Source organism: Chroicocephalus ridibundus, chromosome 4 (assembly GCF_963924245.1).
Source record: "Chroicocephalus ridibundus chromosome 4, bChrRid1.1, whole genome shotgun sequence".
Lineage (NCBI taxonomy): Eukaryota > Metazoa > Chordata > Aves > Charadriiformes > Laridae > Chroicocephalus > Chroicocephalus ridibundus.
Window position 1 is genome coordinate 47,603,118 of NC_086287.1, and position 26,309 is coordinate 47,629,426.

The 26,309-nt window shown below is 34.0% G+C and overlaps 1 protein-coding gene across 4 annotated transcripts in view; it reads left to right on the forward strand.

The window, feature by feature from the left end:
• The window catches only part of FUT8 (fucosyltransferase 8), a 130,214-nt gene that overhangs the window by 64,920 nt on the left and 38,985 nt on the right, over window positions 1-26,309 (forward strand). For all 4 annotated transcript variants that reach the window (XR_010070701.1, XR_010070703.1, XR_010070702.1 and 1 more), the window contains 4 exons: window positions 3,904-4,019; window positions 4,152-4,317; window positions 8,716-8,830; window positions 19,550-19,787. Coding sequence is in view for 1 of the 4 variants with exons in the window: in XM_063332099.1 (XP_063188169.1) it covers window positions 3,904-4,019; window positions 4,152-4,317; window positions 8,716-8,830; window positions 19,550-19,787 (635 nt within the window). In the remaining 3 variants the exon portion in view is untranslated. The remainder of the gene's footprint in view (window positions 1-3,903; window positions 4,020-4,151; window positions 4,318-8,715; window positions 8,831-19,549; window positions 19,788-26,309) is intronic.

Here is a 26,309-nt window from a genome sequence, read left to right on the forward strand (position 1 = left end):
GAGTGGAAAAGGGGAAAATGTAATCAAACAAATAAAATGAAACACCAGTATTTCTAGACATTATTCTCATAGTTCTCAGAGTATCTTCAGAAAGAAGAGGTAGGATTTTAATTTTGAAAGATCGCTATAGTTGCTTTAATGTAGTTGGCACTGAGGCTGGGATAGAATTCAAACTTGGGATCAATTAATCATAAGCAAATCTATTAAAATACTGCTGTCAATTACTCTGGGCCCAGCAAGCCTGTAGTAAGCATTGAAAGGAACTTGGATACAAGAATTGATTTGAGTTGATAAAAAATTAAATCTTTTTTAAAAAGTACTGTTTTCTATTACATGTATTTAAAGTGACTCAAGTTTGAAGCTGAGGCTATTGCACAGGCCAATGGATGAAGGAGGAAAATCACTGGTCTATGTGATGTGCGTCTCTGCTCTTTTTATTGTTTTTTGTGCAATTCTGAATTAAGGAAAAGGATACATCTTCAGTGGATATAAATCAGCACCGATCAGGGCTATGCTGATTTAAATTGATAAGTGATGCTGCGTTCTCTTTATTTGAAGGTAACATTGAGTGTTATTTTCCAGTTTTATTTACTGAAAAGGTTTTATCTTAGGAGGGTGAAGTGACAACTTATATTCTGTTTGTTTGTTTGTGTGTGTTAGTGTTGATTAATAATTAAACATAATTTTCTTCTTGTGAAGAAAAAAAGAATGAAAGAAGAAAAGCCAATCATAATGTGGCTTTAGTTAGTTATAAACCTTACAGCTCCATACAAAACCCTCAGAAAGATATAGGTGAAAGAATGAGAAAATATTTGAGTGTGACCTTGTGAAATCTTACATTTTTGATTTTGCTTATAAATTAGGGTAACCTTTGAAATACCTTGGAAATAGGAAAAGGTTAGAATGGTTTTTATGATTTGTTTTAATTTTTTTTTTGCAGTTATCTTACACAGTATGGCAGTTCTTCCAGCTAAATTGAATGACACTACATTCAAGTTTTGAGTGGTTCTTTTTGCCTTCAGAGATTCAGATTAGAGATTGCTACTTTGCTGTCCCTCCTCTATGTTACCCGAATGTGATGAGAAAGTGGCCTCAGTGATATGGATGGTGTACACAGAGTTCTTTTTTCTGTCTTTAAGTGTAGCTGGATTACTAAACAAAGGACAAAGCAGAAATGGGTTATCTCTACAAGATAATCTTTTTGATGTTTAAGGCTATACAGTAATATCTTTATTTGATAGACGTTCATTATGGAAAAGATAATTTATATTTTTATATATATAAATATATACAAATATATTTAGTGTATATAGTATATAAATAGTATATATGTAGTATATAAATATACTACAAAACGGTAGGATACAGCATGCAAAAATCACACCTTGTTGGTGTATTATCATGGCTGCCCATATAAGTGGATTATGATTTTGCCTATATTGTATTTATAACTTAACTAACAATGTTATCATAGCAATAAGTGAAGGATGTTCTGTGCTAGATGCTTACTGACATGCTCTTTTATTATTGATCAGAATCATCATAGTTTAGATAAACTTACTTTAAACTCACTTCTAAAATTTTAAGGAGCAAGTCAGTTGTCAGGACTTATTTTGGTATGAGAACTTATGTATGTGTTTTTCAACAGGAATTCTTATTCATAAGTATGCGTTATTCCTAGGATATTCTCCACTAGAAGTTATCTACATAGATGATGCCATGAGTATAGAGAAGGATTTTAATTCCAACACTTTTACCTCAAATGTTGCCTTATCTCCAACTCAGTTGATGTACTTGTAGAGGGCAGTAACAAGCAAGCTGTGCTGGTTGCAGAGAAGAATCTTTTCCTTAATTTTGAGACTGGATGAAAGTGAGGAAGACAGCAATTCCGAGTCTGATGAGGTAATAGATGTAGAGACAAAACTGCAAAAAGAACAAATCACTTCAGTTTTATCCTAAAATTATGTAATTTTTGAAAGTCCAAACAACTAGCTTAGGAGAATGCCCCCCACCCCCATCCTAGCTCCTTTTATCTTAACTACCTAAGTACAGTAAACATTTTTATTGCAGTATGCCAAAGCAAGTTGAATGTTAAATATCATGTACTTTTCTTTTTTAAAAACTTAATTATATCAAATGGTCAGAATTATTGTGCTTCTTTCATATCATCCACAACCATCCTTCTGTAGGATTCTGTAATTGCTACTTTAACAGACTTTCCTTATGTTCAGGGGATGCCTGTGCTGCCTGAAGATTTCTTATGTTGATGATTTTGTATCATTTTACCTTATTGTTCTTCGGAAATTCTATCTTTAGGGAGTATGACTTATACAAGATAAGACATTCCATTTTTCCTGGTAATTTTGTGGTTAGTTGTCCTGTCACAATTCGCAAATGGATTGTTCATACAGAGGGAGTATATTTAGGGAGTGCACACATTTACTAAACTTCTGTAGGCTATGTAGCTTCCTCTTTTGCCTCTCCCGCCCCTCTCTGAAAAAGTGTCTTAAATGCTATGCTTTGTGTTATATACCTTTCTGATGCTTACATTAGGTATTTATTCCCTTCAAGTGTTCCAGTGAAAATGGACTTTTCGTCAGTTCCTAAATTTTTATTGGTATTTAATTATCCAGATCTGAGAGACATTAAAGTTAATGATGTCTCAGTAGGATCTTTAGAATGCTGTCATTTCTGGTTTAGTGTGAAGATACTCCCTCTAACCACTATTTTCTCTATGCTAGAGGCATCTTTCGTTTGGCAAGGGGTCTTCCCTTACGCTGCCTTGAAACTCTGTATATGTGTGTGTGGATAGAATATCCCTTTCTCTTTGTGCTTATATTCCATTACAAATGAAGAATCATCTTCATGTTCTGCAATAATTCTGTATTCTTTACAGTTCTCAAGACTTTTCCTTACACATCTGTTTCCTCTTTTCCTTTTCAGGGTCCGCTCTTTCAAAGCTCTTATAGAAGGTGGAATAATTTTTAATCCTTGTATCCATAAGAAGTGTAATTTCTCTGGAAATGAAAGGGGGTTTTATTTTCCCTGCATTAATTTTTAATTTGTAAGGAAAATAGAGGTTAACATCTAATTTCTATACTTTAATAATTTCAGTTTATTAAAATGTGAATTCAAGTTGAGATGATGAGCAAACCTCAGTAATACTCTTAGGATTGATTTAGGGCTCTCACATTTCAGGATACGTGTTTCCATACTTCTCTTGTGCACACATACCAGAGATTTCACAAATGATGCTACAGTTGCTAGTGTTGTTTTAGGTGACCAGCAGTTTAGAATACTGGAGTTGTCATAAAAATTATCATGGTGGTCCATTTGAGAAGCTAGGATCTTGTTTGGAGGCCAGAAAGTACATTGAAATCATCTTGCGGCAATATGTAGGAAGATGTAACTTAAAAGTGGAGTTCCAGTGCTAAAGCTCTGGTCCTCTAAGAACATACGTCCAGCATTCAAGACCAGAATGCATTTTATGTGTGAATATAAAAAGTAGACAAAACTTGAGTCTTGTGAAAGTACGTCCCTCGATTAGGTTTTCCTGGTGTCAGTCCAACAAATGGTCTGCAAATACTGTTTTCACAAATAGAGACCAGGATTGGTCTTGTCAGTGAGGGGAAGTCTTGTAAACAGTACAGTTTAACACCAGCTTGAATCTGTGTGCTGCAGCTGTATTATGCACTGTTTTTCTCCTGTGGCACTGAGGTTTTAAAAATTTTATGTATATTAGTATGTTTAATTTCTTCTGATTTTAAGAAAATGCCAAGAAGGCCATACAGCAAAACAGTATGTAACAAAAATGAGTGGAGAACTGAATTGTTAATGCAAATAATGTAACAAGTAACAATTATATTTATAAATCATATAATTTCTTTATTTTCTATATCCTAGGATACCAGATGGTCCCATTGATCAGGGACCAGCTGCAGGAAAGGTACATGCTTTAGAGGAGCAACTTCTGAAGGCCAAAGAACAGATAGAGAACTATAAGAAGCGGACAGGAGATGGTTGGTAGATAAGTTTTCTTTTATTTCTAAAACAAGTTTGATATTCTATATCAAAATGTATTAGTTTCTTAACAAATAATTCAGCTACAAATGCTGATGCTTTTATACTTTTTTTTTTTTTTTTTTAAATAGGAGGCCTTGGAAAAGACCATGAAATATTGAGGAGGAGGATTGAAAATGGGGCTAAGGAACTTTGGTTTTTCCTCCAGAGTGAATTGAAAAAGTTGAAAAATCTAGAAGGAAGTGAACTGCAAAGACGCATTGATGAATTTCTGTCTGATTTGGGTCATCAGGAAAGGTACTCGTATGAGTTGATTCTGCATATATGTTGTATATCCAAAACATAGCACAATACCGGCTGCTAGTAATAAAGTTAACTCTATCCCAACTGAAACCATGACAGGATTATGGAAGGATTTAAGTAAACTACTGATACACTACTTAAAAATCTCTTAGGATGAATTACTGATATGTGGGCTAAAATATCCTGACTGAAGCATGAAAATAAAATTATTACTTGTATTTCATGGGACATAAAGTACCTATCCAGTTTATGTCACTACAGCTTATACAGAGTATAATACATACAGAGTATGTCCCTTTAACTTTTTCATTTTTTTTATCAGAAAACCTGGATCCTAGATGCCTGTTGTTGCTTTTCAGTTGCATCTGTCTATATATGCACATATGTGCATATTTGTACATATAACAAAACCATTAAAAAAACCTTGAAAATGTTTATTTTAGGTATCTGATTGTGCTTTTTATAAATACTGCAAAGTAAATTACACTGATCATTGGGATATTACATAAATGGAATACTTTAAAATTGGGTAAAATCTTAATTTCAGGACTAATTGTCATTCTGAAAAGTCACTTCTTTTCATAATTAGAATTTAACAGAATGTTTCGGATAGAAATGACCTTTAATTACATTGTCATTATTATGTTGTTAAAAGATGTGTTGGAATTATATTTTCAGTTGTTGTTGATCTTCTGGCCTCATTTTGAAGTATCTTTTGTATTATACTAGAATGTTCTGAATGAGTTTTGTTCATGCTAAAAAAAATTAATCCAGGAAGCATTAAAAATTCAGTAAAATCTGTCTGTAAGCCTATTATATTTATAACTCTATGTTCCCAACAGGATTGCAATGGCAATTTGTGTCTCATTAGTAAACATTCATAAGTAAATAGTTGAATTAACTAAACATACCACCATAAATAAGTACCTCTTTCCCTCAAATGCTGAGATCTGCATATGTGAACATCAGTAGTAAGGCGTTAGCCTTCGAAAATAATACTGTAAAAAAAGGGAAAAATAGTAAGAATTTTCAATTCTTTGGAAATAGTGTAAGCAGTATTTAAAATATAGTTTAAAATAATATGAATTTGATTAGTAATGTGGGCAAATAATTTAGTCTGTTAAGTTTTGTAATTTGATCTTCCACAATTCCAAAACCCAGTTTGTCACAGATTGATGGAGTTTAAAGTGAGAAGGGACTATTCAATAGTTGAGAGTTATTATCTATATAAAGTAGGCCATTACATTTCATCCATTTATTTCTCTGCTGAGTGTGATTATGTATGTTTGACTGAAGTGAAAGTAGTGCTTGTCTGAAACAGAATTTTCCAAAAGACTTGCGATCTTCAGTTAAACAGTCAACTAACACAGAAGCTGACACTTCCTAGGACAGTTTGTTTCAATAGTTACTGCCACTCAGAAATATTTGTTCTCCAGAGAATTTATTTCCATTTAGGCTTCTTGAACTTCAGGTCATTTATTCTTGATGTACCTTTTAAACTATCTGTGCCAAAACTGGAGCAAGTAGTCTAATTCCAGATTTACTGATGTCCGTCATGGGAACAAAATCACTTGTGTACACATCACTGCTCTGTTTAGATAGCCAGGATCACATCAGGCAGTTGCCACAGTGGAACCTTGAATAATGTTGTATGTCTGATGCTGGATGGTTTTTATGCTCCTGCCTCCCAGGATGAATCCTTTTCTTACTCCTTTCCTTCCTACACCAATGACTCTTAATTCATTAAGCCCACCTTGCGAGTTTTCAATATTTCTGACAGCCATATCTTCAGACCTCTCCATACCTCAGGATGAGTTGAAACCCATACTAGAAATGCATACTTCTTTGCACTGAATAATAAAAGTCTTCATTGTAGACCTTACTGTAGAAGTTATGAGATTAATCCCTCTGTCGAAGTCTGAAGCCACTGTGGTATTGGAAGAAGTTTGTATATGATGCAAGCAGTCAACAGCTGCTCTTTTTTTTTTTTTTCCACTTTATTTAAGAATTTTCTTTTGAATGAAAGTGTTCTTTAGACTGACACAGTGGTTATCAAAAGCCAAATGTCCTGGAGACTGTTGAGTCTTAGTAGTAGGTCCCCAAAGAAGACTAAAAGTAGTTTAAGCTAAAACCAAACAACCAGAAACTAGGTGTTATTAAAATAAAATTTAGACAATTTTTTTACAATATGCAAATTCAAAGTACTTGCATAAGAAAAAGCAGGTACAAAAATTTTTCTAGAATATTCAGCCTGTGTTCTTGATGTATTTATAACACTGGCTTTGAGGAATAGAATTATCTTGTGTTGCTGAGTGCTCTTCTTGGTTGCCTCTAGTCCCAAGGAAGTTCATTCTTTCACCTTTTAAGCCAGGCTGTCTGCTTCTTTCTCTTTAATCTTTCAGTCTTGCTGCATGAGGTACAGGAAAACTCACAGCTCCTTGTATGCACATCTTCTGGCCTGTGAAACACTGCTGTCTCTGGGGTGTTCTTTTCCCTTAGGATGCACAGTAGCTCCCCAGGGAAGGAGCAATCTCTTTTTCCCTCCACATGGTCCATCTGGTCTCTTCTCCTGAAAGGAGACTTTTAAACTTTGTATTTTCAGTTATTTTATAACAAGATTTAATAGAAATATATTTCTATAAAGTAAAAGGAGAGTATGCTGATTACTTAACACCACAAGTACAGAAAAGACATTTTTAAGGCCAGTGAAATCGAGCATTGGAAAATTGTTTTAAATGTGGCTGTGGTTGCATAGCTGCTTTTAATGATAGCACAGGATTATTTTTTTTAATGGTTTGACCTGAAATTTCCATTTTTTTCTTTAAATATCCAGCATGGTTGCATCCTGATTGAGAAGAAAAATATATTTAAATCCCAAGAAAATGCATGGGTTTCCTTTTTTAATTTGACTACTAGCCTATAATGCTTTCTAAAAATTGGAAAACACTGCTTTAAGAGAAGCGTATTCATCATATATTTAGTGATTTGTATATAACCCATTGCATTAGTTCTACTGCATCATTGATTCTGTTCTAATTGTCCCTAAACTGTGTTTGCATGTTATTTTGAGTCTTATGCATCTTAGTTAGTGATTTGAAACTAGTTACCTGATGATACTTTAAGTTGTTTATTTTTTGCACAAAACCAGAGTAGGGTGTTTCAAGCTCAGTTACCTTGTAAAACAATATCCAATTTATATAGTTTGAGATTAGAATGTAAGTTTGGTACTTCCACTTGATTGGCAGAAGGTGAATTTCACTGCTGCTGAACAATTTGGGTATAATGTTTAATACAGCAACGGTAGATGAAAGAGTAGGTCACTGTCACTGTTATCTTGTGTAGAGTATGGGTATGAAAAACGGAATGAGTGTATGAGAATGGAAAGATACAGATCCATAAATACAGTTATTAGCGAGAGCAGGTTGTCTGATAACTCTGCTGATAAAGGTAGCTCTGTTGCGATTTGATTTATCTCAATATATGCTGCTTAAATATTACATCATTGGAAATAGTTACCTAATAGAGATACCTAGTCGGCTTGCTTCTCACTTGCTAAGCTTATTTACAAGGGATAGCCTTAGCTAACTAGGTTTGTGGTTCCAGTACTAACAAGTGCTGCCAACAAGAGTGTCTTGTATTACTTCACTGACAAGACCACTTCACAGCCTGCTAAGAAATAGGCTTGTCTTTTTGTAACCTCTTTTTTGTCACCTCCCAAATTTCTCTGCCTTTGTTTTGTTGCATGTCTTTGTGGTGATTAAAATTGTGGCTTATCAAGAATTTCAGGCAATAAATTGCAACCTCTCAAGTTCAGGTGAAAGAATGAAGAAAAGTGGTTCAAACTTAAAATATAACATTGTTATGTAGAAATGCTTATCAACTTTAAATATTCTCAGTCTATAAAGACGACTTTGAAATTATTCGTTCTGAATTGGGCTACCTGTTACTTGTAGAATAGCCTTTAATGTTTTTAGAAATGTTTTGAACAGTTTGCCTCTAAATTTGTATTTCCTCCCCAAAGCCACAGATACAAAAAACCCTTTTCTTGAGTGTTACTCTTTGGGCTGTTTTTCACAAAATTCCTGGCTAATCTCAGCAAATGAATGTCACATACCATATGCACATACCAGAAACAAATGCTCTATAGCAGGCCTGATAGTTTTTTTAACCCATCTCCTGTTTAATGCTATAATTTGTCATGGGTATGGAACATAGGTTAAATGGACACAGTCCATTTCTTGGCTCCTGTTTGGATTGTGGGGTACAAGGTGGCATGAAGAAACTGTTTTTGAGGGTATAATTGAAATATCTGTTTAATTTTTCTTTGATTTAATCCTTCAATTTTAAGGTTGTTTCCCATTTTTTTAAGATATTTTCCATTGTCGTTTATAGGTCAATAATGACCGACTTGTACTACCTCAGTCAAACAGATGGAGCAGGAGATTGGCGAGAAAAAGAGGCCAAAGATCTAACAGATTTGGTACAGAGGAGAATAACTTACCTACAGGTAAGAGGGTAGAGCTTTTAAATCAAGGTAAACTTCTTTTATTTTTACGCATAGCAGTTAGCTATACCCTTGTAATGGAACAATTACATGACAGTTTTAAGTGAATGTTTGTATATCAATGAATTACATACAAAAGAAATTAGAAAGTTTGTTTCAAATGTATTTTATATGTATATGGAATGATAGTATTTCAAGCAAATCTTTGTGATTTTGGGGTTTTCTTGTTGGTTTGGGTTTTTTGTTTGGTTTTGTTTTGTTTTTCCATTGTTTTCACTGGGCTGTACTTACCTGTTGTATTCTTTATTTTATTATAAAAGATAAGTCTCTGCTTTCCATTTTTGATTCTTTAGAGTATCGGAATACATATGTTTGCACAGTGTTAAAAATAAAAATATGACTGTCCTTGTATGAAAATTATGAACGGGCAGCTCATTTTTAAAAATATAAGTATGCAAAATTGAAGTGCTTGTATAATGTATTGTCCAGTCCTAGACTGTTTCAACAGTTGTGTGGGATGCTCGTATTGTGAGTACGTAAAGCCATTTTAATATATGTGCTTGTATGTGTCTCAAATTTAAACAAAACTTGATCTGAAGGTTTTTGGGACTTTCATTAATGTATGAATGAAGTGAGCAGAAAGATATTTGATGTAGTCTGTTTTCTTTGTACTTGGCTTGTTTTTCCTTGCATATGTGCACCTCACCACTCTGTTTCGTATGGTCACCCCTAATGTCTGATCTTTTCTTTATGTAAATAGCTGAATTTCATTCTTAGATGTTCATTATTTCACGTTTCACAGTTCTGCTATTGGAATTTTCTCTTCTGTGACCAAGCTATATATTTGTTGCGTGTTTTAAAAAAAAAAAAAAGACACCCTAACATGGAAAAAACTCCCTGTAAATTATGCAGGAGACATCACTTTATTGTCTTCCTTCAGCTCCATGAGAACTGTTCCCCATTCTTTCATTTTGGATGTCACTGTTTGGCAGTGGTGACTATAACTACTTTTCATGCTCATAAATATGGCCTTCCTGTGACTTTTTCTCTTCTTTCATCTTATCAGTTTGTGGTCTTATCTAAGCATATATGCATTTCTGGAGAGTGATTGTCTTCCTATTGTATGTTTTACAGAACAGACCTTAGTTCAAGAATAGGACCTCCACGCATATTCAATGAATAACAACAGTAAAAGTAGTTTAGGAGAACAGAAGCTCAAAATTGAAGCACTAAATAAATGCTTACATTGTTTTCTAGTGAATTTGAAACAAATTTACTTACTGAGTGAGGAGCTGGGAGCCCAATTACCTCCTCCTAAAATGTATTTAGATGCACATAGTCTATGATAAAGGGCTTTCCTCCCTATTAAGGTAATTTATTCCCATTTTTAAAAAAAATGTAGAAACAATATTAACAATGAAACTAATGCCAAGTCACAACACATGCAGAATCCTAATATTTTGTATTTGTAACACAACCAGTTAAAGCCTTTCAGAAAGCGTATTATATCCTCAGGCACTTCCAAGAAAGGTAACTGTCTTTATCCTCCTTGAGAAGAAAACCAGATGATGAGCACTAGCAGGTGATTTACAGAAAGTTGTGGCATTAGGTTCAGAATTAGAATTAGGTCTAACATACTTGGCTCAGTTTCCATCATAAAGGCCTTTCTTTTTCTGTTTTATTTGTAAATTTGTTAAGAAGGAATCAATAATAAAATTTCTGTCAGGGGAAGAACTGAGCATTTATTCGTATTTATGCATGTAAAATATAAAATTAATCATTATGGTTTTATCCTGTAACACAGAGAAACACATAGGAAAAGGAGTGTTTCCCTCCTTTTTTTCTTTTTTTCTTTTTTTTTTAAGTTCTAGTGTTTTCCGTATTACAGAGGGAATTACATTGTTTTTTGTTTTTAAGAAGTCATCACTGGTAGATTATAGAAATTAAAAACATATAAATGCATTACTGCTGCACATCAAATTCCATATGACTGTTTCACATGAAAGGATCTAGAAACTATACAGAAGGGACATGTGTTTCCTTAGTAATTGTCTTTGACATTTAAGTTGAAGAATTTTGACATACCTAAAATTTTCAATCATTCTTTATGTGTGAAAATTTATAGTACCTTAATTTTTTTTTTTCCTGATGTTTTCCCTTAACACTAGTTCTTCACTAGGCTATTTGAAGTGAGCATCCACTAGCTGACAAATGACAATAGACTGTTGATTTATGGAATAGCACCAAAATAGGTTTTTTGTTATCTTGTTTTTTATGCAGTCTAAGGTATTACTTAGCTAGTAATAGGCCTCCCGTGAGTTCATGTCACTGTGGAAAATGATGGCCAAGATTTTAATTAATCTGAATTTTGAAACTTTAATATTTTTTCTTCGTTTATGCTTATTTTAAATGTAGTTATCAATACAAAGTTTCACTTTTCATGAGTCATGCTTAGTTTAATTATTTTCTTATGGAAAACATGACAATCTCCTTTAGACTTGACTAATTTAAAGTTTCTTAGACGTTTAATTTAACGGTTGTGCCTTTACCAGTTCTTCCATGTTTCTTGCATGAAAGTCCTGCTAAGATAATTAGAGGCCATTTCTCCGTGTATTTGCTGTTTCTCACTCCTTTTTATGGTCTGGTTTTGATCTTTGAATGGACTTTGTCCCTTACTCTATGACTACTTTGTTTCTTTGAAGCTTTGTTTCTTAGTGCTAAAAGGCACAATCCCACCACCCCCCCACCCCCGCCGCCCCAAAATTACACTGTAGCAAGAAACTGTGGGTAGAATGGTTTAGTGCCTACTGGATGATCGTTTAGCTCCAGGTGTATACTATTACTATCATTCATATAAAAGATTCAGACCCTACAGCAGGTAATTCTCAATGTGTGCAACATTGCCCAAAGTCGAGGTGGAAACCGAGCCAACTTTTCAAAGACAGAAAATATTCTTTCTCGTGAGTAGTTGCAGTCTTTGAGACGGGTCATTCACATATACAATTACTACTGTCTCTCTTTTCCTTTTTATTCTTTCGTCTGAAAAAAAACAAGGATTCAATCTCTTGCCTACATGCTTGTATACTAAGCGAGATGTAGGCTTTTGGAGCCCTTCTAAAGATAAAAATATCTCCTTTCTTGAACGATTGTTGCAAGTAATGATCCAAAACTGGAATATGTTTGTGACTACACAAGTTAACTTGCTTTCTAGTGTGGGTTTCAGGATTTTGAAAAGTATGGGGCTGATCGTGAGTATGCAGTGTAAAGCAGTCCATGTTCTGAAATTATACATATACACCTCTATTCATAATATAACTGTATTTAAAAATGAAATTTAAAAAATGAAATTGAACGACCCTTGGCCCCCAACTCCTTACCAAAAAGAACTATCTGGAACATATTTGTAAATTATTTATTTTTTGGTGAAGAATAAAGGTACCATATAGTTTTCTTTCTGGTACATGTAGAACAGTGACAGCTGCATTATTTTGGGACATCTCCCTGGGAAATCATTTAGCTGAATGATTGTGAATAGTGATGACTGCTACTTCATTTGGATGGCATTATCATAAATTTGATTTAATGAGGCTACATTTAGCTAGTTCCCTGTAGTTAGAGCAACACTTACAAAGCTATGAGCTTATATTTAAGCAAAAGACTGTATTTTCAGAGATGTTCATTATCAAACGATTGAAGAGAGTGTGCAAGAGATGTCAGACAAGGGCTCCTGTAGTACCGTATATTCTGGAAGTGGTAGAGTGAACAAATGATAATGAAGGCGGCAGTTTGTTTTCTTCCCCTTTCCTTTTGTGCTTATTTTTGTCCTATTTATTTTAGGAAGTTTGTGATTCAGCATGCAGTCACCCAATAGCAGAATATTTTTGCCTCCAATTTTTAGAGAAATCAAAACATTTTGTTCAAATTTGAAGGTTAAAAATGTAAGCAGAGAAGGGTTACTAAGTACTCAACATCATCAGTTACAATAGTCATAGTTTGCCATATCCATACTATTTATTTGGGGTTGCGTATGTATGCAAAGAAAAGAAAGTTGCTTACAAGACTTGATTCCAAGGTTTCTGGATTTTGCAGTATTTTGGGTAATTTAATATTTTTTTGTCTGTGTCTTAAACTGTATTAGATCCTCTTTCTCTGCCATTAAAATGAATGATATATACTTCTAATAAAAGTACTCATGCTAAAATGACAATAACAAAAATGGCTGTGGGCACTCTGCATTATGTGTGAAAGGATGTTCCCTTCACAACTGTAAGTCTTCGAAAGTGTAAACTTGTATCCTTCAACAATTCAAATCTAATGTATTATATCTTTTCCCGGTTATTCCACTTCACTCATGAGAAACAATTTGTAGTGTTTTGTGGCAGTTGTAGTATGCTGTTGATAAATTCAAACTAATAGGAAACAACGGGAAAAGTAAATTCCAGAGTGGAAAAAAAATTTCATAGAAAATTGTCCGTCAGCATTTACTTTTTTATGAAAGACTTCAGCTATGTGTCTGTATGGGCGCTTTTCTAGGAGAAAATATGATTTTTGTAATGGGCAGACCTTATGTCCCTTCAGTTTTCCTGTGGTAGACTCATCAACCTTAAGTTTATTTGAAAGCTTTCTAGCATCCTGATAATTCACTTACTCAACGAGAAAAATGTTGTGATTGCCAGTGTTAGTTTCTGAATAGATTTAAGAAGTAGACCTAGGAATAACCTAGTAGAACCTAGGAATAGCACACTTTAGTAGTCTCATCTTGAAATGATAAAAGCAAGATTAGATACTGGCAAGGCAAACAGTTGAAAAAGGCCATATCCTTAAGCTTAACTGAAATGTGTTCCTGGCCACAAGTGCTACTTGCTTACTTAGGTAGTGTAGATCCAGTCCAGATTTGTGGTTATGAACTCATAATGTTGGCACATTCTAGCTATGTCTTCTAGTTGCCTTAAACTTGAAAACTATGTCTGTTATTAATTTGGTTAAATTTTAATCATTTTACTTACATACACTCACTCATTTAATTATAAATAAGTAAGTGACACCAGTAGTCATCCCAATTGAAAGGAGATAATGACAGTCGTGTAGTTGCCCATATCTAAGGGGAAGTCATTGAACAGAATAATGAATAGGTTCTGTCTCAGATTCCAGTTTACTGACAGACTAGGAAGGCCTAAAAATGTAGCATCTAACAGATGGTTATTTTTACCTTGTTACATTATTTTCTACAGCGTCATCAGTTTTACATTTTCTTGATGCAGATTTTTCTGTGGAAGTAAGTGGGGAAGGTAGAGGCAAGAAACTATTAGTGCATCAACTTGAGAAAAATGAAGTTTGCACTTAGCCTTCTTTAGGCACCACAGAATCCACACAGGAAGGATTCGTTAATTAAAAATGCATAGGAAACTTGTTTGATTAGTTTTGGTACTTCCAGAATTACTTGCATTGTCGTGGGAAATGATGTAATTTAAATAGTTCATAAAAAACGAAACTGCCTTTAAAACACATTTTGTCAAGTAAGGTTTCTATAACTAGCCTACTTCAGATTTGGAAGTGTGGCTTGAATTGAAAATTTCTTATAAAGCCCCAGGAGCTCTGTTCACTAGCTGGAGGATGTTGCTCAGTCATCCAGCTCTCCGTGCAAACCAAAACCTACTCATTGAGAGATTTAGTTGTACATTTGATGGAGTCCCAGATATACGCATTTCTTTTTCTTTCTATTTTACTACTGTAGATTTTAATAGTTCTTAATTACCTACAGAATGGATTGAAACTTACCTACTGGTGGATTGAAATTCAATTGTAATTATATTTGTAATCTGACATTTTGTCCAGTGAGTGATCAGCGGATTTATTTATTTATTTATTTATTAGTTACACATCTCTGGCTCTTATTCATCTTTTTTGTGAACAGATTCTTTCATTGTGTATTGACATCATTCTCTCAAAAAATAGGATTTTCCACAGAATTTGGGTGGGACTGCCTCCTCCAGCAGACTGTGTAGCATTAATGAATAAAATATTTATGGAAAATATAAGAAAGAACATCTTTGTTAACGAGCATCATACTATCTTTATGAGGTTACTTGGTGATTTGTAGCAGACTCCTTGCCCATTCTGCTGTAGTTTTCTTGATTCATTGATGAGAATACATGTCTCTAAATTTTTTCAAATTTACAAACAACACAGTTCTCTCTCAGTAAAATGTGTGTTAAGTAGCAGGGTTTACTTTTATGAGTTTGTCATGTGCTTTGATGGGTAACTACACACTTGAAAGCAGTGGAAGGCGGTGAGATATTGAAGCAGCATTTTTGATATTTTTCCGATCTGATCCTGCTGACTGTGAATAGGCTAGCCAAGAGCCCCGGAGAAGAAGCTTCTTTGAGCACTGAGAGAAGTGGAAGATGGGGATCTGGAAATAGTCCTAAGACTATTTTTACTCCAGTCAAACAATGATAGGGGATGTTCCCAGGCACTGGAACATAATATTCTATACGTTTAAATTGTTAGAATGGTTCCTGGCATGCTTTTCACACACATCAAGTAGTTTTCTCCCAAACAGTTCTTTGACTGTATTTGAGACTTAGTACAAGACACTTTTCATAAATCTACTGTGTGTGGCTACCCTGTTTTAAGAGATTTAGAAAGTTTAATAGCATGTATGCAGTCTTTTCTGTGCCAACTAGAAGTCGTCTTAGGCACGTTTAATTTACTGCTACAGATTTTGCCTGTGTTTATATGTTTCAAATTATCATGTTTATAACAATTTTGATTTGATTTTATTTTTGTTGCTATTGTTGTATGCTAGTAATCTGAATGTAAAAATACCACGAACTGTAATTTTGGAGCTATACGTTACATTAAGAAAATGCTATGGTGTTTCATTATCTTTCAGCAGCTTATGGAGTTAGTGGAGTGTGTTTTCATTTTACTCAAGAGTACTCAGTCACCCAACAGGAATAAGAACCAAAACCGAACTCATGGTACAAATAATGTGCTAGAGACTGTTACATCTATTGATTCTTTTGTTTAATATGTAGAATTACATGAACAGGGATATGGTCCATTCTCACCATTCTTGCTAATGGTTCCATTGAAAACATTGCTGTTGTTTAGGGGAAAAATAAATACCCACTCAGTAATGGGTATTTCCCACTATAGCTATAATTTTTCCCTCAAAGCTTTTTCCAGGTTTTCAGTTATTTTACAAGACAATACTGATTTATTTTAATACTTCACAGGATTTCAGTGTCCTTTTTTGGTTTGTTTTTGTTTTAATTAGAGATATAAAATCAAGACCAAAAAGTTGTTGCATTTTAAACAATTTATTTAAAATATCTGGTTTTAATACCATCACTATTCTGCAAACTTTGTGATAAACAGCCTGAGACTAATACTTGCAGAAGAATTTTAAGCTATTAGTTCATACTCCAGTCATGTTATCTTTGAATATTAAAATTGTACATTAGTCATCTGCACTGAATTTTGTACTCAGGTACACAGAGTTATGTACATGGGGAAAGACAGTATTTAACTCACATATGCATATACAGTTGACTAATACCATTGAGTAACAAGATCTTGGAGTTACCACAGAAAATTCTTTGAAAATACCACTTCAGCGCTCAACAGTATTTAAACAGTATATCTGCATTGAGGATAGACTGTGCAGTTCTAGTCCCTTAGTATCAGAAAGGATATAATAAAACTAGAAAACTTGCAGAGGAAAGTGATGTGCATGATCGAATACATGAACCTGGTATCTCTGAGAGTAAAGACTAAATAGATGAAGATTTCAGTCTGTTAAGAGAACTGAGAAGGGGATGCGATACATAGAGGTCTACAAAAGCTGGAGTACCCTGGAGAGTTTGGGATGGAAATGACAGTCTAGCCTCTTCTCTAGAAGATATACTTCAATACAAGACTTATACTGTGCCGCTCTTGCAAAATTAAGTTTAAGTTTGAATTTAACAAGGCTTACATATTTGGGGCAGTCAGTCACAGCACAGAATCTGCTTCAGTCTTGTTAGTCTTCTTGAAAAGATTTATAGTGGCAGCATTCCTTTGGTGAACCATAGATACTAAAAATGACTTTTAAATAATTTGATTTAAAAGCTAATGGTTCATGTTTGGTATGTCTTAGTTAAAATAATTTTTAAATGGATGCAGGAGAACAGTTTTAAATAAGTCTTATGAAAATAAAGTAGCTACCCAAGCCAGTTACTCAAAAGAAGCCATTCAAGGATATTCCTTCAAACAGGCAAACCCACGAATGTTAATTAAATCAAAGACTAAACATCACTGTTTCTCTCATTACTAATGCAGTTTTGTAGGCTGCAATGTAATAGGTGATTTCCCAGCTCCATTAGTAAAAGAGATGTCAGACAGATTCTGTAACTCTGCTACGCTTATGCAGCTTGTGACCTTATCTGTCAAATACTACGGAAGAACTAGGGAGGTACATTTCTTGCAGGGAAAACCTGAGTCTACTACTTTTCTTGTAACCTAGGCAGGGTAGGTCATTTTTGGCCTAAAGGACTATAAAACTTCGTAAGAAAGAGGGAGCTGGAATCTGCCAGTGCTTACAAATAGAAAGTAATGGCATGCTCCCTTTATTTGTGTGAGAATGTAACTGTATCAGTTTAGTGGAAACCCTGAATTTTGTGAGAACAACAGTGTATGCTCGTGTTATTGGTGATGACAGACCACCAAATCCATTTTGCCAGTTATAAAAATCCTCTTTTATTTTAGGGGATGTGTAACATTCTCTTCCACAGAAACACATAATTTTAACCATTTTATAGTTCTGAAAATTTGTTAGTATTTTCAGTTGTAGTGTTTATATAAGTAATTCTGAGAAAAATAAGAGGTGTAAACTCTGGCATGGCTTGATAATCTGATCTTTTACATATTGAAGTATGTTTTGTGTGGTTAGTTGTTTCTTTTTTTTTGGTTGGTTTTTTTTGTGTTTTTGGTTGGGTTTTTTTTAAATGCAGTTGTATGGCTGTTACATAACAGGGCATGACAATCCGGAAAGTCCCTACCATCCCTCCCTTGATTATGTGCACAACTCAATTGGATAGAAGAGTCTGTGATGAGCAGTGTAGTTAGGGATGAGAACAGAGTACACTGCTCATTCAAATCAGAGTTTTATAATCCTTTTCTATGACTTTAGGCCAGGAGGAAAAATCTTCTGTCAGCCTTCACTGTATTTGAAATTGACTGTTGTTATCATTTATCAACTCAATAGTTTTATGTGTTGCTTTGGCTGGCATTTTTGGCTTATGAACACACAACCTATTCTGATGCATGCAACGTGATTGTAATTTTTGTTCCTTCGCAAAGGTTATTAATTCCACCTTTTTCAGGAAATACCAGTTGAAACTGCAGTATACCTCTACTTTCTTTTTTTTTTAAGTTTTCCACAAAAAAATTAAACTCAAATGCTGCCTTGTCTTAAAATTTAAGGATAGCAATTGGAAAAAAAACCCCATAGTCATAAAGAAATTAGCTTAACTAGCTTTCTGTTTGTCACGAACATTTGATTTATTGATTTTCATAGCTAATTAGGCTTTGAATCAGATGTTTTTTCCTTAAAAATGAAAAAAATCAAATGCTGAAGCAATTGTCTCATTGCTTTTTTTTCCTCAGATCTGCACTATTCTCTCTCTTACACAACTGAATGCACAAATTAAAATTTTTATTAAGTATTTTATGACTCAGAATATTCACATTATCTTTAAGATCATTTAATGGACAGATCTCAGTTCTGCAGAAGGTGATTATTGTTTTTTTGAAACACCTAATTTGTTGCAAATTTACAGAAATTTTATTTAAAGTTGTTAGATGTGAGAGGAACAGAGTCTATACTGATGCTCAAATATCAGTATTCTTGCAGCTTAACCAAAACTTAACTTTTCATCCTAGAGATTTTATAAAAAGCCTTTTTGTAATGCAGAAATATGTCAAGACATGTAAATATGAATGTTTACAGCAAAGTACTATATTTTACAGAAAGAGTAACTTCTGTAGGTTATGTTGTTGTGTTGTCCGTGTACCTAAAAATATTTATTAGTTTGTACTTTTAAAAGTAGCATTCACATCATGTACACATTTGCCTCCTTCCTTGTTTCTTGGACTGTGGAAGTGTAGTATATTATTTTATTGAGAGTGCATGCAGATTAAAATTCTGTCTTTTATTGGTCTCCTCAGGTATGTGTTTCATATTCTGTATTTGGTATATGGTCAGTTAGTCTGGGAAGCAGTCCATTAATAAGAGTCTGGTCTATTCTGTGTACTATAAACAGGTGGAAATTTTCTTTCATTGGATGTCATGCATGCTCATTGAAGGAGAACTAACAAACTTGGAAAAATGCCAAAGGAAAAAGCATTCCAACACTGAGCATCATGTTGATGAAATGTGAACTCTGAGTCCAAATGTTAGCTTATTCTGACAGATTTACAAATGGGAAAGTAATTTAAAATGTTGAAGGTATTCTATTTTACATTAGGATAGTGAAGTACGTTCAATAACTGTTCACGTTCACAGGGAAGAATTCACGTAAAATTTTCATAGAGCTGAAGCTTGCTCATCCATTTTAATATGAACTGTATTATAGCAGGATGACTTGCATGATTTATGACATTTGTCAGTTGTTCAGAAAAAAATATGCCTTTGTGTATATCTTCTCTTCAACTTCACTTTTTCATCCATACTTACAGAACCCGAAGGACTGCAGCAAAGCTAAGAAACTCGTGTGTAATATCAACAAAGGCTGTGGCTATGGTTGTCAACTTCATCATGTAGTCTACTGCTTCATGATTGCTTATGGCACCCAGCGAACACTCATTTTAGAGTCTCAGAATTGGCGCTATGCTACCGGTGGCTGGGAGACAGTATTCAGGCCTGTAAGTGAGACATGTACTGACAGGTCAGGTACCACCACTGGACACTGGTCAGGTAAGACTTAATAACTCAAATAATTTCTTGCTTTTTGCAGCTTCTTTCATGTAGAACTATTTTGATACGTTTTTCTTTAATTTTATGTGGAGCATAATAACTAAGGACTGCAATTGTATACATAAGCAATTTTTAAATTTTATTTTCTCATTGTATTGAAAAAATATTGTCCTTATTAAGATATCTTTGCTTTGACAGAGATTTTTTAATACAAAACTTTTGTATTTCAGATTTAAATTACAATCCTTCATCAGTCTGCCACTGTGTTATGTGCCAGATATGAATCTAGTTTTTGTGGGAAGAGACTATTAAATAGAGGCTATTTATTGTTGGTAAACTTTAAAACAGTAAAGCATGTTTCAAATACAAAGCAAAACAATTCCAAAGAAAGTTGTGCCCAATAGTCATTCACACACTAAAAAAATGAAATAATTGAAATAATTTTAAATGTAAACTGAACTGACTGGAAATTCAGGTTGTAAAAATAGTGGCAATGTTAAATACCTTTTTGTTTGTAGATCAGTAAGTTGATCTGTTCTTATACTAGGCTGAACAATTTTGCTAGATAGCTAGATGGGCATTCGTGTTTGGAGGATGAGATAGGTTTGTTTGCCTCAAAGAAAACAGCATTCGTGTTCCTGGAATTCTTGCAGTCAACATCTTGAAGTTATTAACATATGCATGGTTTTATAGTTTTTTCTATATACTTAACACATTTTTGAGGTATTTGTCAAAATTGAGTAGGTAAGCAGCACAACTGAAGGTAGCTAGCAATATGCAAGGTAGCAAAAAACTTCTTGCTCTCAATTTATGATAAATACTAGGAAGATTTTTTTAATTAAATTTCTGCACAGATAATTCTTACGTGAATAATTGTCAGCTCTTTAAAACATAGATTTTATTGACTCTTCTTCTTTTGTTAGGCATACGTATCTTTTCCTAAGTCTGTAATTGGTATTACAGTGTGAGTTTCTAAATGTTAGAATAAATTCAGGGAAGACACGGTGTTTCAAAAAGAATATAACCGACTGTTCTTACCCAAGAGTAGGTAAATATAGTGAGATGTCTTCATCGATAACAGGAGATTCTTGGTAAAAAACGTAATTAAACAATTGGGTTAGAGAGAGGTGGAACATTAATTTTAACTGTGTTTTGTATTATTGACAATTATAGTCCACATAATAATTATTGCTTGAATAGATAAGTTAACAATGGGCTAAGCTGTGGACAAAAACAATTTAGGGTGGGAAACAGTAAGGGAGATATTGTGCCACTTTTCAGGCTATAGCTGTTTTATTTATCAGCACTGATGGAAATTTTGATTGCTAGTGTGTGGAATTTTGGCTCAGTAACTCTCTGCTTAAGGACAGATAAGAAGGACGGATACTTTTTATTAGTTATGTTAATTGTGCCTACAGACTCAAGAACAGACTCAAGAATTTCTTTCCAGTGCAGCAAATGTGACTTGTATTTCATTGGAACATTTAAAAAATTGTAGGGATTTTCAATAGAAGATTACATTCATCAGTAAGAGATAGTGCACTGATGAGATGTTATTTTAGCATACAGTTCGCATATTAGAACTGCAGGAGCTATAGCATGTCTTTTGCAGACCAGTGCTATCCCAGTGCCATAGAGACAATATACAGTTTGTTTGGATTAGCAAGCAGAGCTTTGCAATTCTGGGTTGAAAGAAACTGGTTTCCCTGCTACCGTTACCATTCTTCCTCTTCTGTTGGCTACCCTGATACACGGATTTTGGATGGAGTATAAAGTCAGATGCAGGGAAGAATGGCCAAATCTCCAAGTCATCAGAGATTGTATGCTGTTCCCTAGAGTCACAAATACTCCCCTTCCGTCATTTCTGACAGGTACAGGATTACACTGTGTTTCAGGAGAACTCTGAACTAGTCACTGGGCTTGGAAATTAACGTCAGTGATGAAAGGAAAAGAAGAATGTAGATGTTCATTCCTTCACTTCATCTGTCTTTCTGTCTTTGAAATGGTGGAACATGTGGCCAGTCCCATAGCTACTTCCAGACAGGGAAAAATTGTCTCACAAGTGTCTCAGTTTTCAGTTGTCATTCCATAGTGATTGTGCCTCTCATAATTTCTTAAATTATTTAAGTCCTCAAGCTATTAGAGGCAGAACTGATACCTTTCAAGGATTTCTAGTTACATGTAGTGGAAGTGTCTGCATCTTCAACAATTGTACTGATCAGAATGATTGCTTTATAGTTATTTTACTTCCTACTGAAAATTCTTGGGAGCTGTGTTGTATGCTAGGGTTTGTTGGTTTTTTTGAGAGTGGTGTGTTGTTTTGTTTGTTTCGTTTATGTTCTTTTTTTTCCAGAGAATCAGTGACATTTCTTATTCATGTTGGATCCGATAGTGCTTGAAGCTCTTTGTTATCTGGTTGATTAGCAGTTTAGTGAGGAGGTGTGCCCTGAAGGATATGTAGAGGAAGGAGAATCAGCTATGCAGTGGACAATTCTACCCAGGGCCTATTTGAGTCCGGTCATAACAAGAATAAAACTTTGCAGAAATGTCCTTGGTCCAACACGTCATATGTGTGTAAGTGTCAACCAGATCTCATAATTTCCACTATTGTCTCTGTGGAAAAGGTTTTACAAATATTTTCTGCTTCAAAATGTTCCTCCAATTAGCTGTTCATAGCTGCTTAGAGGGTTCAAATATGATAACCTTGCTGAATTCAGAGGAAGGCAGGGCAGAGTAAAGCGTTGTAGGGAGCTGTAGTTTAGGATAAAATGCAGAAACAGTACTCGCCTTTCCAAAGCAAGCACGTATCTTTAGTTCAATAAGCTAGTCTTTTGTCTTCTGTAGACAGTATTCCAAGTCCTTATTTTAGATATCATACCAAGAACAATGCTGTTTAAAAGCAAAACCTTTTCATCATGAATATAGCCAAACAAGTTCCCTAGAGAGCGTATGCAGTCTCCGTCTTTGGATGCTTTCAAGACCTATCTGGGTGAAGCCCTGAGCAACGTGTTCTGGTCTCAGGGCTGAGCCTGCTTTGAGCAGAAGTTTGGAGTAGATGTCCTTCTGACCTATAAAAGGTATGATCTGGACAAACTTAGTAAACGAGTTCAACTGTGGGAAGTGTTGATTATGTCTAATAATAACCTGGTCTTTTAGCCTAATGAACTGGTGCTGTCCAGAACCATCTACTTTAGAAAGTACAAGAACAGCTTGCAAGTAAGGGGTAAGCTGTGTCAAAGAGGTCAGTTCCTCCTATTTTGGTTACACATATGAATCGTCATGCGTGCAGGTGAATTTTACATCTTTCTCCATGTGGTTGATAGACAGAACATATCAAAATCTTTGGTCTTCTCAACTGGACACAGTATACCCAGTGCATATGCATATCTTAAAGAATTTAACTATTAAAGTCTTAGAGATCTCAAATTAACTTTTCCGTATTTACAAAATCCTATTTACAGACTGGTGCGTAAACATAATTGTGTGTTTACACATTGAAACAACATTTGCACATTGAAATAATGTCTGTTCTTTAAAACTTCAAGGTGCTACAAAACTTTTCTTTGAAAATTATAGTAGTTTTTGTGAATGAGAATTTTTTCCAAAAATTATTTCTTAGAACTGGTTGAATATTTTCTAAAAATAAGTAGAAATGGAAAACTGATATTGAAAACTTAAGCTTTAAGTTTTATTCACGTTTGGAAAAGTTAGCAAGTTTGCAACTGAAACTGCCATCTGGGCATGGTTCTGGGCAGACTGCTCTATGTGACCCCACGATTTAGTTGCAGGCAGTTTTGTGAGCTGTGCATTTAGCATAATGAGCTGTAAATCAGTGTTCTGGAGCACTTATGCACACATGGCTTAAAAAGACTATGTTTCCATGAAAATCTATTAAAATAGATGATGATTTCCTGCAATATGGGCTCTTGCTGATGAAAGTACAAATAATGTTTCCTTTTAGCTCCCTACAGTTTGGGGTTTTTTATTAATTTCTAGATCAGGATGAATAGTTTGAAGACTGAACGCATGAAATATCTTGATGTGATCAAAATTTTTTAAAGTAAATGAATTCCACTAATTTGAGTTTTGATGTTCTAGAGATAGAAGATATTCAGCTATGAAAGACAATCTTTCTTGGGTTAGCCTACTGGCTAGCCACGCACACTCTAAACTCTGTTAAATTCTCATCTTCTGCAGTGGCGTGATCACTGAGGAAGCATGACACTGACAATTGATCTCTTTTAGTAGCTTCAGCATAGCTTCAGTTGGAATCTTCACTGGATACTTAATTGCCAGTAAATTTGAAAGACATTCTGTCTTGCTGAAGATTTCCATATGGTGTTTATATCTTTCTAAATTTATATAGATTTTGATTTCTTCTTTTTTTTCCCCCCTTTTTTTTTTCTTTTTATTCCCTGTACCTTTACAGGGATAAATAACTCTAAAATTCTTAGCTGTAATTAAAAACAGTTAGTCGCAAAACCGCACTTTTATTTCTGCCCCCGCCCCCCTCCCCTTTCTTAAATCAGCATGGGATTTTCTAGATTTTCAAAATAAATGTGTAAAAATGCATTTCCATTTCTCATAAACACAATGTTTCTTCTTTGTAGTGTACTTACTATGCTGTGTATATGGGTTTTTGATAGAAGTTGATTTTTAATTATATATCAAAAATATTCATACAAGTCAATACTTATAACAAGGTATCAGTGTAAATTACAGAATTAGGCCAAAAAGTCAGAAAATTACAGCATCTCAAAGAATTACTTTCATGTAATTTGCAGACTTGCATAGAATAACTTAGTAAATTGTGCTTTATGAAAAAAATGTTTAAATCTGTACATTTATCTTTCTTCTTTTTAATTAAATTGCCTCTACGTGACCCTTTTATTTTAGTTGTATTAGCAACATAAAGTTTTGAGGTTTCTAAAGTCTTATCTTCAGAAAACAATTTAGATAGTAATCTCTTCTACAAAGAATTACAAGGTTTATATGAGTTGATAATATATATATTTAAAATATTTTTGGTCCAGTTCTCTCCTAACTAGGCATAAAAGCTAAGCTTGTCTATTTCAGAAGAAATTAGCATGTTTTTTGAACTTGGGAAGTAGGGTGAATTTTAATAAGCAAGCTGACATTAGTCTGATAGCAAAAGATTAGTAAAACGTGTTCGCATCTGTGCGGAGAATTAGGGGTTATCTCATCCCTTGTCATCCCTGGCAGGAATTGTTCTTTGCATTTAACGTGGTATTCCTGCAAGTCAAGTTCAAGTTTTTCTAGCTTAAATATGTTAAAAGATTGAGAATTCTATCAGAGGTTTTTGCAAGTACAGCTGTTATTTTACACTGTGGCATAATTTTTCTTTTTCCTTTGTTTCACTTAAACACTTTTTTACTGTCGTTCTAGAGGAAAAAAAGTCTTAATATGAGCTGGTTAATTTTGAAATGATGTCTTGCCTGCAATTGTTAACTTACTTGCAGTTCATTTTTCCTTGATATCTGTAGCCAAACTATTTATGAATAATTTAGGTAGGAATTGCTATAAGAAGCATGTATTACTTCCTAGTAATAAAAGCCAAAATATAGAGAGCTTGTGAAGACACATTTATTATTAATTTTTTTTAAATTTTCTTTAAAATAGTTATATTGAGCATGAATATTTTTAATTTCCACGTCATAATTTTCTGTTATCATTGCAACATGCTAAAACAGGGTAGGCCTCTTTATTATTTTTTATTTGCTGATTTATGATATGCTGGTGGCATTCCCCGATACATTGAAGGAAGTCTATAAAATAACTAAATAAAAAAATGGAACCTAAAAAAAAGAAAACATATTTAGGACACATTAATATATGATTAGGAGTCATATCTGCATTACATGAGGGGGAGTGAAAGGATTTGGAGGTAAAGAAGCCATCTATATATTTTAAATAACAGTGTGTTCTCATAACTGGCCTGCAGACCAGTAAGATGAAAGGTAACTTGAAACAGAAACCTGAAACAAAGTTTCCTGCAGTTACATTTGAATATTGACTTTGGTGCCTCTGGCCATGGTTTGACGAATGAATGCTTTTAAGGCAGAGGTACCCAGAGGGGGAAAAATGGCAGAGCTCTTCATTTGGTGGTAGTGCCAGCTTTTAAGTATTCATTGAACTATAAACTTAAAATGTGAATTAACTAATACGGTTATATGTATAATTTAAGAAAGAGGATACTGTGGATACACAAAATTAATTTTTAATTTATTAAAGCAAATCAGGCAACAGTAATCAAAGGGACTAAATGAAAATTGCAAACTCAAACCATAAAAAGTTCTGCAGAATTAATTGCAATAAATAAAAAAGTTTCATTTAATGAACTAGATCTTCCTTGACAGTAGTTTTTCTTTTACATAAATCAGATGATTTTTTAGTATTAGCCTAAAAAACCCTTTAACTTGCATACAATTGTATGAATTCTGTTTTGTTCCCATACATCACTCTTCTTTATAAAATCTTGCAGAAAAAAATGTTCAATTTTTA